Genomic DNA, 17,229 nt, shown 5'->3' with positions numbered 1-17,229 from the left:
TATCCAATAAAGCACAATTTATCAAACAACTTCCATTTTGCTACAGTTCATCCTTTGAGAACGGCAACAGATACACAACTTTTCTTTTAACCTATATCTTCGTATGGTTTGCAGTCTCAAGAGACAAAATGTACATGAAAAGCACATTGCAGCTTCCTCTCGCTCCACACTGACCATGTTCTACAAGCAACATTTTAATGTACATGTCAAGAAATGTGACAAAATGGGGACAAAGGAAGAGGAAATACAGATCTGGACACGAGAACAAGCTTTTTGTTTCCTTTAGTGTGTGCATGCATGCGCGTGTGTGTGTGTGTGTGTGTGTGTGTGTGTGGGTGTGTGGAGGTGAACAGAGGACAGGTGGTGGACTAAGAGTGCTGTGTGTTGAGTAGAGGTGCGAGACGGGCCGTATGCCCGCCAGACGGCTCAATTTTCCCATCTTGAGATCCCATTTTTGATTGCACAAAGATTGTGTTTACAGGGACTGAGAATCAGGTTCCATCTTTCAAAGAAGACTAGCTGCAACCGATTCATAAAGGAAGTATTACTTTTTTCTTTTTTTTTATTCTGACGTATTTCAGAGTTACCTTGTAATAATTAGAATTTAGGCTAATTTAATTAGTTTTATATAAAAACAATCAATCGGTGATCGACCAATCAGCACACAGCAAAAAGTTTCTTCTATATTTTAATTTAAAAAAAAAAAGATATTTGATATAAAAGCTTTCTTGATATTTTTGTCTTGTTTTGCAGTAAAATATCTAAACATTTTTTGAATCGAGAAATATTACTGAATCAAAATGATATGTTCTCTTTGTTTTCTGAGACAGATCAAAATTACTTAAAACAAGAACGGATACATGCCAATGGGATAAGAAAAATAAACTTAATTCAACAGGAAAACTAATTTATTTTTCTTTAATTCTTATGAAAAATTTCATTTTGCCTCACAAGTAAAAGTTTCTTGATTTAAAAATGTTTCGATATTTGTATGGGAAAATAAGACAAAAATACTAAAAAGTTAAATTCAAGTTTATTTTCCCAAAGTTAATTTTTTTCTTAATTTTACCTTATATCACTTTGCATTTCAATGCATCTTAATTTAGAAGTGTTTAGATGCTAGTATTGAAAAACAAGACAAAAATACTAAGTTAAAAATGCCTTTTTGCAGTGCAGGGTTGATTAATCAACTGCAATCGGGCAATAATGTGCTTGGTTAGGTGATCAACCCACTAAATCAGAGGACTGCTATTGGAAAATAAGAGTTTTTTCGTTTGCAGTTGATTTCTGTGTATATTGCACTATATCAACAATCAGTCGGCCTAGTATTTAGATCAGTAACACCAGTTCTTCACTAAAAATAACAATAGTCTCAGGCATGTCCTTATTTAGATAGCACATCTATTATAACTAAGCAGGTTTAGAGGAGCAGCTCATCTTATGGAAAATTTCTTTGTGCCAAGAAACAGGTCTCAACGGGACGGTCGTGCCATGTGCCCATCCCACATCCGAAGGGAATGTTCTGTCCGTCCCAGCAAGAGAAACCATCACATTCTGCCTGCCTTCCAGCAAAATCATACAGAGACCCCAGGCATTCGAGTTGTCATGGCTACGTCGCCTAACCAGCAGGATTAAAGCATATGAGCCGACTAAAATGTGCGAGCGCACATCCCCCCGAAACAAAAGCACACAGATGCAGGGCCGGTTCAGCTCACCTCTCCCTCAGAGAGCGAGAGGTGTGAGGGAGAAGTGTCGGACAAAGCCGATTACTTTCTCTCCTTCAAGCCGCCGCAGTGGTAAATCGAAGCGGAGGTGCGAGAGTGCAAACGTTCACTGCAGACACAGTGCTAATCCATTAAAAAGCATGCTCACTTTATAAAAGAGAACCTCCGAACGGATCAAAAACCACCACAGAGTATCCAATTACATGCTTGTATCTGCTAGAGATGCGCTAATAGAGAAATTTCAACTCGCATAATATTCATGGCAATTGCATCAAATTCTGGCTCCAATTTTATGAATGCACTAAAGAATCTCTAATAGCTCAATATATACTAAACATAACAATGGGTAACATCTCATGTATTATTTATCACAACAAAACTCTGCTCCAAATCTGTATCTTTCAATTAGTGAATCATTAGACTGATTCAAATCGATAATTCATGAGTCCAACAGTGACTTGAGAGTCTTTTCCATTGATTCATTAAAAAGAATTGCTCAGGAGTCATTTGTTCATGAATCGGACTATGCTAGTCGTGCTGTATGTTTGCAGACAATATATATTCGTTATCCATGTGTAATTTCATACTAATCAAATTCAAGAAACAAATCTTTGACTCTCAACCTACAACAGCCAATATTTATTCACATGCATGGGCCGATAACCAATATGAGTCAAGTTTAGAAATCGAAACAATTTTGCATACTTTTCACTCTGAACACAAGCAAAATTGTAGTAAATATACAACTTTCAAGAGAAAATTTCATTAAAACATTAATAAAATTGATGCAGAAAACGCGGACGGAATCCGGTTACAAAATCGGAATTTACAGTTTAACGCGGAATATCACGGAATTTGTATGGTTTAATCAAAAGCAGGTCATTACACTAAAATCAAATCTCGATATGGACTAGTATCTGTAAATATTAAGCCGCAAAAGTTGATTTAAACACGAATCCTGCATGTTCTGCGCATCTCTGGAGCAGACGCGTGGCTTTGTTTACTATATACACAGCGTGCCTGATGCTCGCGGTGATTTCAGCGTCTGCCGTCTATTGAGGACATCAATACATGAAAAACATCTCCAGAACTGCTCTGAGAGTCACTTCATGAGCATTTTACCATTTCATTTGAGTAAAACTAGCGTCATCTCATATACTCACACAGAACTGTAAAGGTATTCATGGCAACCCGTCAAAATAAAAGTTTGGTTTAACTTAAAGACACTAATAGGCTATATTACTATTATTTAGTAGAATGGAAGTAATACTACTACTACCGTTAAAAAAATAATAATTTTTTTTTAAAGAAATAATCACAAAATATTTTAATTTTAATAGTAAATCCCCTTTATTTGCCAAAAATGTAAATGTTTAATTTTCATTATTTAAAATATTAATTAAATCAATGTTTAATGCCTTCATCTGATAACCAGTAAAATTTAAATACACCACACAGAATTTCTGAGGGGGGGGGGGGGACATTTCATAAGGCTACTGTAAGAATAAATAAAAATTGTTTATATGCATTCAAATAATTAGACATGCTAAAACACAGAATTTGGTAACAATAAAACAGAAGGTGAAAAAAAAATAAAACCTCATACTTAATTTTTGTTACACTTTTAATAAATTAATGTTAAATTGTATAAATTTCATGATTTTAATTAATTCGACATGCTTTTTGATTAATAACATTTAATTTGACCATTAAAAATGCTAGCTACCGGTTTTTGTGGAATCAAATCAATGCACTAACTAATTTAAATAATATAAATAATATGACAAAATAAGGTGTATCTTTGAGTTTATAAGACAGGGTTATTATAGTTTAAAAATGAAAACCATAAAAAAAAAATAAAAAAAAAACTTTTGGGTTGTTGAAATTAAAGAAATGTTTACTGAAAACAAAAAAATATTTTCAACCTGTTGCCAATGCTAAATTTCATTTTCATTTAGTTTGTTATTTAACCAAAAATACTAAAATAAAAAATAAAAAAATAAAATAAAAAAACATACCATAAAAAAGCTAAAACTAATAAACATGGCAAAAACTGACAACAAAATGAATTGACAAATTTAAATGAAAATAGACAAATAAAAACTAATTCAAAATATTAATTAAAAATACATAATAAAAGTATCTCAAAAGGCACTAAAATAAAACTGATTTATGATGAAAACTGGTTTAGCAATACAGTCCATTACTGGCTTCAAAAACAGGTATGACAAAAAAACCTACTCTTTCAGAAATACTGGGCTCATGGTGCATATTTGATCAGAAACTAGCACTTTTCTAAGTACTACGCAGAGTAAATCTTTACATACTAGAGCTCAAGCTGTTGCTCTGAAACCAAGGCAGACATTATTATTCCATGAAGAATGGGGGTCAGACCCGGCGTGAGCTTTACATCTCTCAAACAGCCATCTGAAAAGACACACACAGCTGTCAGATGTGAGGAACCGAGGGGCCACGGGCCCCATTCACAGATTAGCTTCTGCTGGACACCTCCTGTCTGAAAGCGCTCGCTGCTCTCCAGAGGAGCCACAAACTACAGGCCAATCATTTTCTCTGAAAGACGCCGGTACTGTAAAGATGACAGAGCGCTCTATTGTTTTGGAAGTGGCAGTGGGAGTTGTCCAATCGGAGGGTTTTATATGACAGGACACTTCCCTGGGGCCCCGGCTCTTGGAGACAAAGGAAAATATTTACATGTGAATTCAGCGGAAAAGTACATTATGGTTGTCTTCTCCATCACACGTGCGTTTTGCTTTGGAATATCGAGTGTAAAATGAACACTGACTGATATCCCACTGAACAAAATGAGCCTCGGATGTGGAAGAAAAGGCTAATATTGCACATTTCATTTAGCACCTGTAGCAGCTCCCAAAAGAAGTGGGAAGAGATTGGATGCTAAATGCTTCGGGTTCCTAGATCCAAAAAAGCAACAAAAAGATGAAACTAAGCAAACATGTGAAAAAGCTTATTTTAAGAAAGAAATAGATTATTGAACTCACAACCAGGTGTGAGCTGTACACCCAAAATCAGAGTAAAAAAAACAAAAATTATAAAATATATATATAAAGCATCTACCAAAGGCATACATGTAAATCCCTTAAGTAAATATGAATAAATTAAAAATAAAATACAAATAAATAAATATAATGCAATATAATTAATAAAAAAATAAAATAAAACAAAAATAATACAAAAATAAACATTTCATTTTTTAAATTTGGAAATAAAATTATTGGAAAATGAAAAAAATCATAAATTTAAATACCCGTTTACTTTAAATGTATGCACTTGACAGTCTTAACACTGCATTGGTTCAGGTTATACATTTTATCGATACATGCATTCCCTGAGAATCAAACACATGACCTTTGCATTGCTAGTGCAATACTCTACTGTTTCAGCTTCATATAGTTCATGTTTTCTGAAACATGAAATATATCAAGCACTAATGTGCAAACAACAATAAACAAAGAGGCCATGAATTAGAAAGACCCAGATACAAACAATCACTACAATGTTCACCATAGTCATCACAACAAATCTAGCCAAAAGCACTAAATGGTCAGCATCTGTTTAGTAGTTCAATCAGGTTATACAAGCATCATGCAAACTCTTCAGTCTCTAAAGAAAGCAGCTTTGGTGTGATTTTAAGGGCATTGCTGCCGCTGAAGTCCTCAGAGCTGTAAATGGATGGATTTGTCAGTAGATTAACTCCTGACTCTTACAGTCAGATCTGTGCTGGACATCCACTGCGTCCGACCGCCGGCTATAATGGCCATCTGCCAGTCACTACAGACAGCAGATAACTAGCAGCTTTCACCCGAGCGGAAAGGATGTGTTAGTCCTCAAAATAACAACATATTATTATGATCTTCCACTCTGCTATAATGATCCATGTGACTTACAAATGACAAACTGTCAAAATCAGCTTAGTTTAAGTGTAAAACAAAACATGTCAATTCGATCTTGATTATTATTATTTTTTATAAGCAAATAAATTATGAAATTTACACAAAAATGTTTTAAAAACAAACATTTTTCAAAAGCAAATGCACATTGTGAACAGGAAGAGCAAGGACAATTTAACAATATAAAAAGGGTTCGTTTTGATTTCACATTGTCTTTAAGCATGTGTGTTGTGTGTAGAACAACTCTATGGACGTTTGAGGGTTGTTAAACAGCGACTCTTGTGTTGAAGAGCTCTTCTGAGCAGCCAGTAACATCACAACACACAGCTGTGTTTGTTCGGCTAAAGTGTGCATTAAAGAGGATCTCCATTCTGTCTGTCTGCTCACAGAAACCTAAAACAGATGCTGAACATGGAGCAAAACGCCCCTGTCTATGAACAATTAACCACCAAAAGGGTGTGTACAGCATCCATGCATTATAACTCATGTAGAACATGTTGAAGAGTGATTCATACTTAATCTAAACATGCCACAATGGTTTAAAAAGCAAAGAAACAGATGCAAGATTCAATCTTTTCTGCGCAAAATGACATAAGAGTAACATCAGTGTTTGGAAACGATCAAATAAAATTCACACACATTAGGACTGGTAGTATGACCATTTACAAAGTTGAGCAAACTTAAAAGTTTCAGGCAACCAGCTTCAGCAGATTTTTGAGTTCTCTCAACTTATTTTTTAGGAAATTTCTGAGTTCTCTCAACTTTTTGTTAAAACTTAAAACAAGTTGAGAAAACTCAAACATCTGCTGAAGCTGGTTGTCAAACTTTTTAAGTTGGCTCAACTTTTTTTTCCCTTTTTTTTTTTTTTTACAGTGTTGTAAAAAAAAAAAACAGGTTGAGAGAACTTAAACATTTAAGGCAACCAGCTTAAGCAGATTTTTGAGTTCTCAACTTGTTTTAAGCTTATACAACAAAAAGTTGACACACACACACATATACAGTACACACACACACACATACATATATATACATAGACTACATTATGATATATACCGTTATCTTTATACTAAATGATTTCGTTTAAAAAAAAAAAAATATATATATATATATATATATTTATATATATATTTATATATATATATTTATTATTTAGTTTAATTAATTGAATTATCTCTACATGGTATGCATGTAGAATTTAAAGTGAATTTCCAGAAAAAAAGTTATATACTGTTAACTTTACACCAAATTATTTATAAAATAATTAGTTAATTTTAATCAAAAAAGAATAAAAATATTTCAACTGAATTTCAAGCAAACAATATTATTGTACATTGTTGATGTGATACTAAATTACTCATACAGTGACACAATAGTTTGTTCCTGAGGGGCATTCATATGAACCGGCTTGTTATTGTAACACACTGAACTGTCATATTTCGATCAAACGCACCCGCTCCTGTCCAGGCTGTTAGGTCATTTATAGCCATCGTTTATTATATTAACTGTTCCACTAACACAGTAAAGCCACAACGCTGTGCGTCCCTGTTCAAAGCATCCATGCATAAAGACAGAGGCCGACGGCAACACAAATTGATTGTGTGGTGGAGCAGACAATGAAAAGGACAGCCACCATAATAAAGCACATCCCTGTTTCCCAGAATGCCATTGGACCTGTTACATCTGTCAAAGATAATCCATCAACATCGATTTGATGCAGACTATGTCCTACAATTCTAGTCTATAGGGTTTACTCTACTCCAGTGATGTTGTGAAGACTGTACACGTGGTTTCTATTTTTGCGTATCATTTTAGTACTTGGCTACAGGTGTAACCTGAGCCATTTCCAGAGCAGACCTTTGCAAAAATGGTTTATTTGCAGCAAATATGCAGTTGATATGGCAGCAAACATGATTAGGATGCGTGCACAATGACAGCATTATTTTTTTAACAAATTAATAAAGTAATTAATTAAATCACATAGTTATTTAATATATTAAAAATATTTTCATTGACTTTACAGCAAAAAGCAATATTATGGTATATGGTGTTGCTGTGGTATTAAATTATTCGTGATGTTTTTATGACATTTGACTTTGGTCCTAAGAGACACTGTATTCAAGTAACTAGCAATGGCTGCATTTGTGCACTGTTGTGCATTAGCATCTGAAAATATTTGCTTTGCAAATAACATTAAATTGTCTTGTGCAGAAAGAACATGCATCACAAACCAAATGTTACTTTACACTGACAACACTATTGAGACGGAGTTTAACTGCCATACAAGAAAAGTTGACTAGCTTCTGCTTCACACTTACGAGTGAAGAAAAACAGCACTATAATGACCAATCGGACGTCTAAGTGGGTTTTAAGCACTACTGCAGTTATAAGGCCATAAGTTCATGTGAAATAACGCTCATATTGGGTGGTAATCCTTCAAAATCCATTAATCTTAAAGCGTTCGGGTCGCAGCTGTGAGGCTGGTTCACCCCTCACCCTCAGGTCACACAGAAATCACAGCGCACTTCCATCCAGACATTTATCTGAGATCAACTATGGGTAAAGTAACTATGGGTAAAGGTTTGTTAAAAAAAAACTTAAATGCAAAATCCTCTCAAAAGAGCTCTGAAGTCCCCCCACAGTGTTTCTGTCAGACTCATTCAGAAAGCACATCTCTGATGGCCTCTTCGCTGCCATCCTGCTCTCTGCTCCAGTTTAAAACTGACAGGAGAACAGATTCACTCGGATTTAAAAACAGCAAACACAAAGTACGAGTCTAAAACATGATGTAGTTTGTCCTGAAAGGATGGGCCGTTCAACCTCTAAAATGTCTCTGCGCCCGCTGCCAGACAGAAACCTGAGAGAAATGTTCGAAATCACAAAAACCCTGATTTAATAAAAGGTCAGCGGTGACTCATGAAATGCTTTCCAGAATGCTGCACTTTACAGTTTGTGCCTGAATCTTTTATGAACATTATCCGGTGGAGAATCGGTGCACTTCTGTTCTCTCGGTCCTCAGAAAACACCGATCTGTGGAAGTCAAGCTCTTCATTATCTGTGAGAAGATCACTCCAAAATGAAAGTTCTGCCATGGTTTACTCACCCTGTGTTGTTTGAAAGCCTCGGAAATGTTTGTGGAACACAAAATAAGCCGAGCAAGATGCATTTTTTCATACTATAAAAGTAACTGAGGCTGTCAAGCTCCAAAATGTCACTTTCTATGAAGAATTAAATGTAAAACTCAATGAAAACTGACAACAAAAATAAAGAGCAGATGATGACTGATGAGGAATTTCAGATAAACAAATAAAAATAAGACATAAATAAAGATAAAGGCAGATAAATTAATAAAAATAAGAAAAAATTATAATAAATAGTTTCAATGTAAAAAAGTAACTTGAAATATATATAAAAAAAATTGTTTACTAATTTACCTAATTACTAATAGCTTAACTATATTAAATGGAAAAAATGTATCAGTGTAATGTTCTGAAAATAAATAAATAAATAAATAAATAATAACATTTAATGTTTTACAACCCCTTCAGTGACCTATCCTGACATCATTTTAAAAACAAAAACTGAACTGGATAAAATAAAGTCCAGCTCTATTTTTTTGTTTGATTCGAGAAAAAAAAAAAAAAAAGTCTCATTGCAGGCATAGAGTTGTGAATGCGGTTTTTAACCTTAAACTAATTAGTTTGGCAGTAAAAAAATAAATAAACATGTAAAAGTGTCACCAAATGTTTTACAGCAGGAAAAATGATGCCTTACACTGGTTTTAAGCCCCAGTGTGAGGCATTTCCTAACACAACTCACATATGATGAAGAAAAGTGATTTAGCAAAAGCCCAGCATGCTGACGGGCCACATGGATAAAAAAAAAACAAGATCTGAAAAGCCAAAACAACAAAGCTCCAAAATACAGCTTAACCAGATTAGAGGCTTTGTCAAGGAAATATAGTTCTGACAATAGTCCATCAGGCAAAACAGCTCATCCCAACAAGCCAGACGATTCGGAGAAACATTTATATCCAAAAGGTTATGCATTGAAGTTTAGTACTTAGGGTTAAAGGTTAGTTCAACCTGAGCACAGCACAGTTGCATAACGTATGAAACGCTTCAGTTTTTTAAAAGAGTGCCGTGTGGAATAAAAAGCAGGACGCTGCCTCCTAATGTAAAGAGACAGGCTCCTTCTGACTCACTAATGAAGCCAGAAAGAATACTCCATTGATGCCTTGATCTCTCTTGCCACATGCCACAAGGACCTGCTCACCCTGACCAGACACGACTCATCTGTGGTGACACACGCTTCACTTACACAAGCTTTTTTGGAAAGACACCGGTTTGGGAATGATCACTTCATCCAAGCCAGCACAGGAACCCTCATCCATTCATAATGCAGGTCAGACAGAATACGAGCTGCGCTTACTATCAACCTCCCACTGCCAAAAGTTATCCAAACACACTAAACGGAGGCTGGGTGTCTCATGTTCTGTGCTGATACAAAACCAACTGGAGAAATCAGTAGACTTTGACTGGAGGAGATGATCTACTAAACTGAGTCAAAAACTGCAAATGGGTTATAATAGAACAAGTAATTTTTCACTAATAGGATTTGCATTTTCATGGGTTCACATAAAAGATTTTTGTTATAAGAAACAATAAAAACAACCTCAAATGCACTCTATTCCTGGTATAAAAAAATAGACCTGATTTTCAAAAGTCAACAAATTTGCGACTGCTGAATGTAATATTTTTGACAAGCCAAACAAGTCTATTTCTGAGTAACATGTCATTTATTTAAACCATAAAAGTATAGTGATAAGTATAGCTTATGATAAGTATATATCGAATATGTGAAAAGCGTTTTAGAAGTACCCAAAATTCAAACATAGTTCTCCCCTTACACACATTATCATGTCCGACAAAAATATAAGCTGTCTCTCAGTTGGAATATTAGAACTGAAAACGTTGACATAACACGCTCATGGGCATCAATCATAAACAATCATTAAGAAAGAAAGAAAGAATTATAACCTTACAGTCCACCTGTTTTCAAATCCATATCATTTGAATCTCACAACATTGATGTCTGTCAAAAAATAACATGCAAAATGATAGTATTTACGAGAAGAAAGAGGTCCAGGGAGTACATGCTAAGACAGACTTTAAAATATTTAAATAACAATTTTCACAACTTACCTTGTAGTTTTTGTTCCATCAGCTAAACAATCGTATGTTGTTGAACAACAGTACAATCTATTGAACACACCGTTTTCATTCCTGTCAAAAATGTAAAATGGCACTACCCTGACAAAGGTGAATATTTGACGTTTTCTGGTATTTACATTAATGCACCACTTGTCAGACTGAAGACATTTATCCAAAGAAATATACACTGTGTTGAAGGAATACATTTTTATCAGTTCAATCGTGGTAATTATCTGGTAATTAAACCCATGAACGTTGTTATCATAAATTAAAAAGAGAATTTACAAAAACATTTACAATACTATTTACAACATTCAAAATAATTTTGATATGTGATTTTTGGTGAATTTGATATAATCTAATTTAACACATAACAAAAACTGTACGCAGAATTCAAACATAAAACCAGGGCTGAAGGATTTAGCCAGTATGTAAATCTGACAAAGACATGACAGTCAATATGAACTCAAATTCTCTGCAAGAACAAAAAATCCTATTTTGTAGGAAGTCTAACAGCATACAGTATGCACAACTAGGGTAAGTAAATAGTTTTGGGTGAACTATTCCTTTAAACCCTAAATTTGGTGTTAAATGCAGTTCTTCAGTTCAGATTCCTCTCAGTCCACGGATATGAAAACCACAAATACATGTTTAAATCAAGTTCGCTCAAGCGCACTACGTTGTTAGTTGCAATCTCAATTTGCAAGACAATTTGGGAAGCAGCGATTCGCATACCGTGAAACCAAGGAAGCAAGTGAAAACATTTTAAAAGTGGGCCACTCTTTACAAATGCAAATGACAGTAATGATAATGAGGACTTTGGCATGGCATGAGACATTAAATGGCTCTCTAAGCTCAAAGCGCAATGAAGCCATCTGTCACCAGAGACCAGTCACTGATAAATGCGCTGATAAGACGGCATAATGGAAACACGACTCGGACAAGAACAAAAGCGGCGGTGGAGTCCAGTGACAGCTCACCGCAGAGGCATGACAAGCGCTCGGCCACAGGTGGATACGCTGCTGAACGGTGCAGCATTTAATGAGTCCCTGTCTGCTAATGAAGACTGTTTATTATGTATGCAGACATGACGAGGAAAAAATATGCATAACAATAAAAGACGGAGAGGGACTCAATTTATTTAAAAATGTGTAACCTTTATATTAATCTATAATTGTCATTTATATTTGAAATCCAGTACTCATTGGCAGAAATACTGCAACAAAATTATTACTCTGTATTTTTTATTATTTATATTATATTATATTATATTATATATATATATATATATATATACACACACTCACCTAAAGGATTATTAGGAACACCATGCTAATACTGTGTTTGACCCCCTTTCGCCTTCAGAACTGCCTTAATTCTACGTGGCATTGATTCAACAAGGTGCTGAAGGCATTCTTTAGAAATGTTGGCCCATATTGATAGGATAGCATCTTGCAGTTGATGGAGATTTGTGGGATGCACATCCAGGGCACGAAGCTCCCGTTCCACCACATCCCAAAGATGCTCTATTGGGTTGAGATCTGGTGACTGTGGAGGCCATTTTAGTACAGTGAACTCATTGTCATGTTCAAGAAACCAATTTGAAATGATTCGAGCTTTGTGACAAGGTGCATTATCCTGCAGAAAGTAGCCATCAGAGGATGGGTACATGGTGGTCATAAAGGGATGGACATGGTCAGAAACAATGCTCAGGTAGGCCGTGGCATTTAAACGATGCCCAATTGGCACTAAGGGGCCTAAAGTGTGCCAAGAAAACATCCCCCACACCATTACACCACCACCACCAGCCTGCACAGTGGTAACAAGGCATGATGGATCCATGTTCTCATTCTGTTTACGCCAAATTCTGACTCTACCATCTGAATGTCTCAACAGAAATCGAGACTCATCAGACCAGGCAACATTTTTCCAGTCTTCAACCGTCCAATTTTGGTGAGCTCGTGCAAATTGTAGCCTCTTTTTCCTATTTGTAGTGGAGATGAGTGGTACCCGGTGGGGTCTTCTGCTGGTGTAGCCCATCCGCCTCAAGGTTGTGCGTGTTGTGGCTTCACAAATGCTTTGCTGCATACCTCGGTTGTAACGAGTGGTTATTTCAGTCAAAGTTGCTCTTCTATCAGCTTGAATCAGTCGGCCCATTCACCTCTAGCATCAACAAGGCATTTTCGGCCACAGGAGATTGTCTTGACCAGGACCACACCCCTAAATGCATTGAAGCAACTGCCATGTGATTGGTTGATTAGATAATTGCATTAATGAGAAATTGAACAGGTGTTCCTAATAATCCTTTAGGTGAGTGTATATACACGCACTGATTTTAGGAAGAAAAAAAATATGCATTGCAATAAAAAAACAGAGGGACGCAATTTATTAAAAAAATGTGCAATATTTATATTGAAGGTGGAAAAGGTGGAACTCTATAGCAGAAATACTGCAAAAAACTTAATTAGTATTTTTATTATATATACTAATATAAAGAGGAAAAATTATGCATTACAATAAAAGATGGCGAGGGAATCCATTCATATATTAAAAAAATCAGTTACCTTTATATTTAACTATATTTATAATGTGGGGGAAAAAAAAACTTAAAACAGTATTTCTATATTTATTTTTTCTGTAAAAACATCACAGTTGTGTACAATTTTTTTTTTTTGTAAGCATAAACATCAATGAATTGTGTTAGCATTATCTTAAAAAAAAAAAAACTATTTGCTAATAGGGTAAAAAAAAATTAAGATGCATCTTAATATGCACTTACTTTTCAAATGAACATGTTTTAATGATATTCAGATATTTTTACTGGAAAAGAAGACACAAATATGAATGTCTTAAATGATCAAACATTATACATACACGTTTAATTTTCTCATCCTTTAGATTTTTATTGTTTTAAGCATAAACATCACTATAATTGTGGTATAATTATCTTTAAAAAAAGGAATAGGGTAAAAATAATAATTGAAGATATTTTGATGTGTCATTTTGCTTTTCAAATGAATATATTGTTTTAATGGTATTCAGATATATATTTTTATTAGAAAACAAGACAATATTGTGAATGTTTGAAAAGCTCCAACATTATATGCACTGTTATAAAAGCATTAGTTTGTGCTTCATATTGTTTAATTAGTCATTGCACAATAAAATCATTTCAATGAAGCATTGAAACTAAGCTAAATATAAAGAGTTGTGCGGACCTAATCGCTTCTCAAGGTCCAAAACATCACTTTCATAATAACAAAACTGAATCTGATCATGCGGAAAAAGACAAAAACAAACATTAAACGTGCATTGCATTAGCCTGCCTATTATTTAAAAGCTCTTGAGCTTTGAATGATGCTCAGCGGAGATAACTGTGCAGTAAATCACTCTATTAATAGCATTCAGTGTAGTTAATGGATTACAGTTCTTGTTCTCCGGGTTATCGATTAGAGCCAAGACTCGCCTGCTCTCAAAGCCCCAGAGTGCACTAATGAATAACGACTTCAATTAAGGTTGTCTAATACTTCAACGTCTCCGGCTGGATAAAATCATCTGACTTGGAAAGCATCAAGCATGCCACAACATACTGTACTAGACCAACAAGACCTCAGAAATAAGTTCAAGTTTATGATAAGAAGACAATATGATAACCACAATATTTAATGTGCTGCCACTCAATGCAACTGCTTGCTTGGATACTTGCTTGCAATAGCAATGGACCAATATATCAGCCAGAGCAATTATTCAGGCAATATTCAGACTTTTTAAGATTATAAGCACTGGCCATTGAAAGGAAGAGTTAATTAAAAAAAAAAAAAAAAAAAATTACTAACTTTCAGACCATCCAAGACGTAGATGAGTTTGTTTCTTCATCAGAACAGATTTGGGGAAATTTAGCATTACATCGCTTGCTCACTATCTAATCCTCTGCAGTGAATGGGTGCCGTCAGAATGGGTCCACACCACTTCATTCTATTTTGTTTGTAATAAATCCATCAAGACATTTAATGAACTTTAAATGACAGTTTTTGCTTGTAAACAATGCCGTGCATATTTCTCTCCTAATTCAGATGAGATGGCATTTTTACTGGAGAAAGCAATACTATGAATAAAGGAAGTGTATTTTAGCCAGAAGCAATGGTTAGAAGTTAAAAACAACTTAAGGATGGATTTATTTCTTACAAACATTTTCACTTATATTAATTGAAGGACTGGAGAGGTGTGGATTATTATCGTGATGTTTTTATCAGCTGTTTGGACTCTCGTTCTGACGGCACCCATTCACTGCAGAGCATCCATTGGAGAGCAAATGATGTAATGCTACATTTCTCCAAATCTGTTCCCATGAAGAAACAAACTACATCTTGAACGTTATGAAGGTAATGCACTTGGTCGACCACCACTGCACAAGTAAATATAATAATGCATGACATTTATAAGGCACATTTTGCAGGCACAACCTTACTTGGATGTTTATTATATGATGGTATTATCAAACCAGGTGAGAAAATTTCAAGCCAACGGGTAACCTTTGAAAGCAGGAAGAAAATGTCAATATCTCTGCAGCAAAACAAAGAGCCGGTGCAAACATTTTCTGGTGATGTGACAGGAGCTATAATGACGTAAAGGTTAGTACTCACTTTATACGAGTAGGGCATTTTGCTCAGGTCAATTCCATCCTTCACCAGCTTATCCCTTATCATTATCTTCAGCTTGAGTTTAGGATACACCACCGGCTCCTTGTGGTTCTCTAGTGCATTAATGCCATTGGAAAGTCCGATCCTGGGCCTGTCCCAAGTAGAATTGACCCAAGACTTGGTGCATTTCTGTTTGCAGTCACTAATTTGAGGGCATGTGCCATGTGGAAGCGGTTCAAGGGTGAAATACAGTCCTGGTGCCACCTTCCTGTCTTCATCTCGGAGTCTCTCCACGGCCCGGAGAACCTTTTCCCGGTGATATGGAGTGAAGACACCGATGGCATCTAGGTCAGGGTCTCCTATCTGTTTGCACACCTCCAGGTCATCATAACCATTGTCAACAAATGCCTCCACATACTGACACAGCTGGAGGGTTTTTAGCCACTCGTAGACGATAGTGGGTCCGTTGCTCATCATTCCCAAATCAGAGGACATTCCCAAAGTCCATTCCTAAGAGCACATAATACATTCTTCCCATCTTCAGAGCTATATCAACACTAGCAGTCCATCAATAGTAAACAAGACTTTCCACAGCTGTATTCACTAATAAAAAGACCTAAACATATGAGAAAAAAATAGTAAATCTCAAATAAAATTTGGTTTCGGTGCAAAGAATCCATGTAAACAAAGTTTAAAGTGCATCGTATTTACCTCAGTAGCTTGATAACCTGCCGTGTCATATGAAATATGAAATTAACACAAGCTTTAGCATATGAAAATCTCTTCGTAAAAGTGTATGTTTTGTCATATATCCAGTCTCACAGCCGACGCTGGTTTCCTCTCAGATGCACTTTATTCCTCTCAGCATCAGATTCTCAAACGCCGTTTGTATCCAGTGTCAGTGAGTCGCTTTCTTCCGCGTGTCGGTTTATTTTCCATTGATCCAAAACTTAAACAAACACGGGAAAGGAAAACAAAGAAGATGCTGCGGACCAGACGGACTGAGCGCGTCTAGTAAGTAATTCAACGAAGAACCAGACGCCAAATTGAAGTTTCCCTCCCCTTCATTCTGATGCGCGTTCCGTAGCTGCTGTTTGACTGTAGCGCCCCCTGCAGGCCAATGCAACTGCAGTCAATCCCAGAGGTCAATTATTTTTTTTTAAATGGCTGACCATATATAATTATTTATTTTTTATGAAGCTTTTTCCATTTGTAAGGCATTATCAGTCGTCCAGATAATTTAATATTAAAGAACACGCAGGCAGAATTTGTCAGTTTCAGCTACAATTTATACACAGATTTTACTATAGCAAGCAGAAACAAAAAACATTACATTTTTACTTAGAAAAAAAACCAACTAAGTGTTATGGTAATAATTTTGTGTAGAGAATTAATATAATTGGAAGTACGTAAATTGTTAAATCAATGATTTATCGATATTTAATATTAGCTTTTATTACATTCTGACACCTGTTTGTTTTAATTTGGCATCTATAAAATATATAACAATAATTATTATTATCTCTCACACACACACACACAATTTCTGGTTTCTATTTAGATTATAGCCTACATTTTATTTCATTTGTATTTATTTCAAAAGGTAAAATAAGAACTAGAATCACTGCATATTATATAATGATTACTGAAATTATAACCTAATTGTTTAATCAGTGATTTATCACTACAAAAACGTATACAAAACACCTGTTCATTTTGATTAGGCATC

At 35.2% G+C, this 17,229-nt stretch overlaps 1 protein-coding gene across 3 annotated transcripts in view; it reads right to left on the bottom strand.

The window, feature by feature from the left end:
* Nucleotides 1-16,571, bottom strand: part of LOC306850389 (SAM and SH3 domain-containing protein 1-like) — a 95,703-nt gene extending 79,132 nt beyond the window's left edge. For 2 of the 3 annotated variants that reach the window (XM_079385998.1, XM_079385997.1), the window contains exon 1: nucleotides 15,504-16,571. In XM_079385998.1, the coding sequence (XP_079242124.1) occupies nucleotides 15,504-15,995 (492 nt within the window). In that variant the 5' untranslated portion in view covers nucleotides 15,996-16,571. The remainder of the gene's footprint in view (nucleotides 1-15,503) is intronic. The other variant, XM_079385999.1, reaches the window with a different exon arrangement.
* Nucleotides 16,572-17,229: the final 658 nt, after the last annotated feature.

This window comes from Barbus barbus, assembly GCF_936440315.1.
Source record: "Barbus barbus genome assembly, chromosome: 30".
Classification (NCBI taxonomy): Eukaryota; Metazoa; Chordata; class Actinopteri; order Cypriniformes; family Cyprinidae; genus Barbus; species Barbus barbus.
The sequence above is the reverse complement of the archived record's forward strand: the minus strand, read 5'-3'. Positions and strand labels throughout refer to the sequence as shown.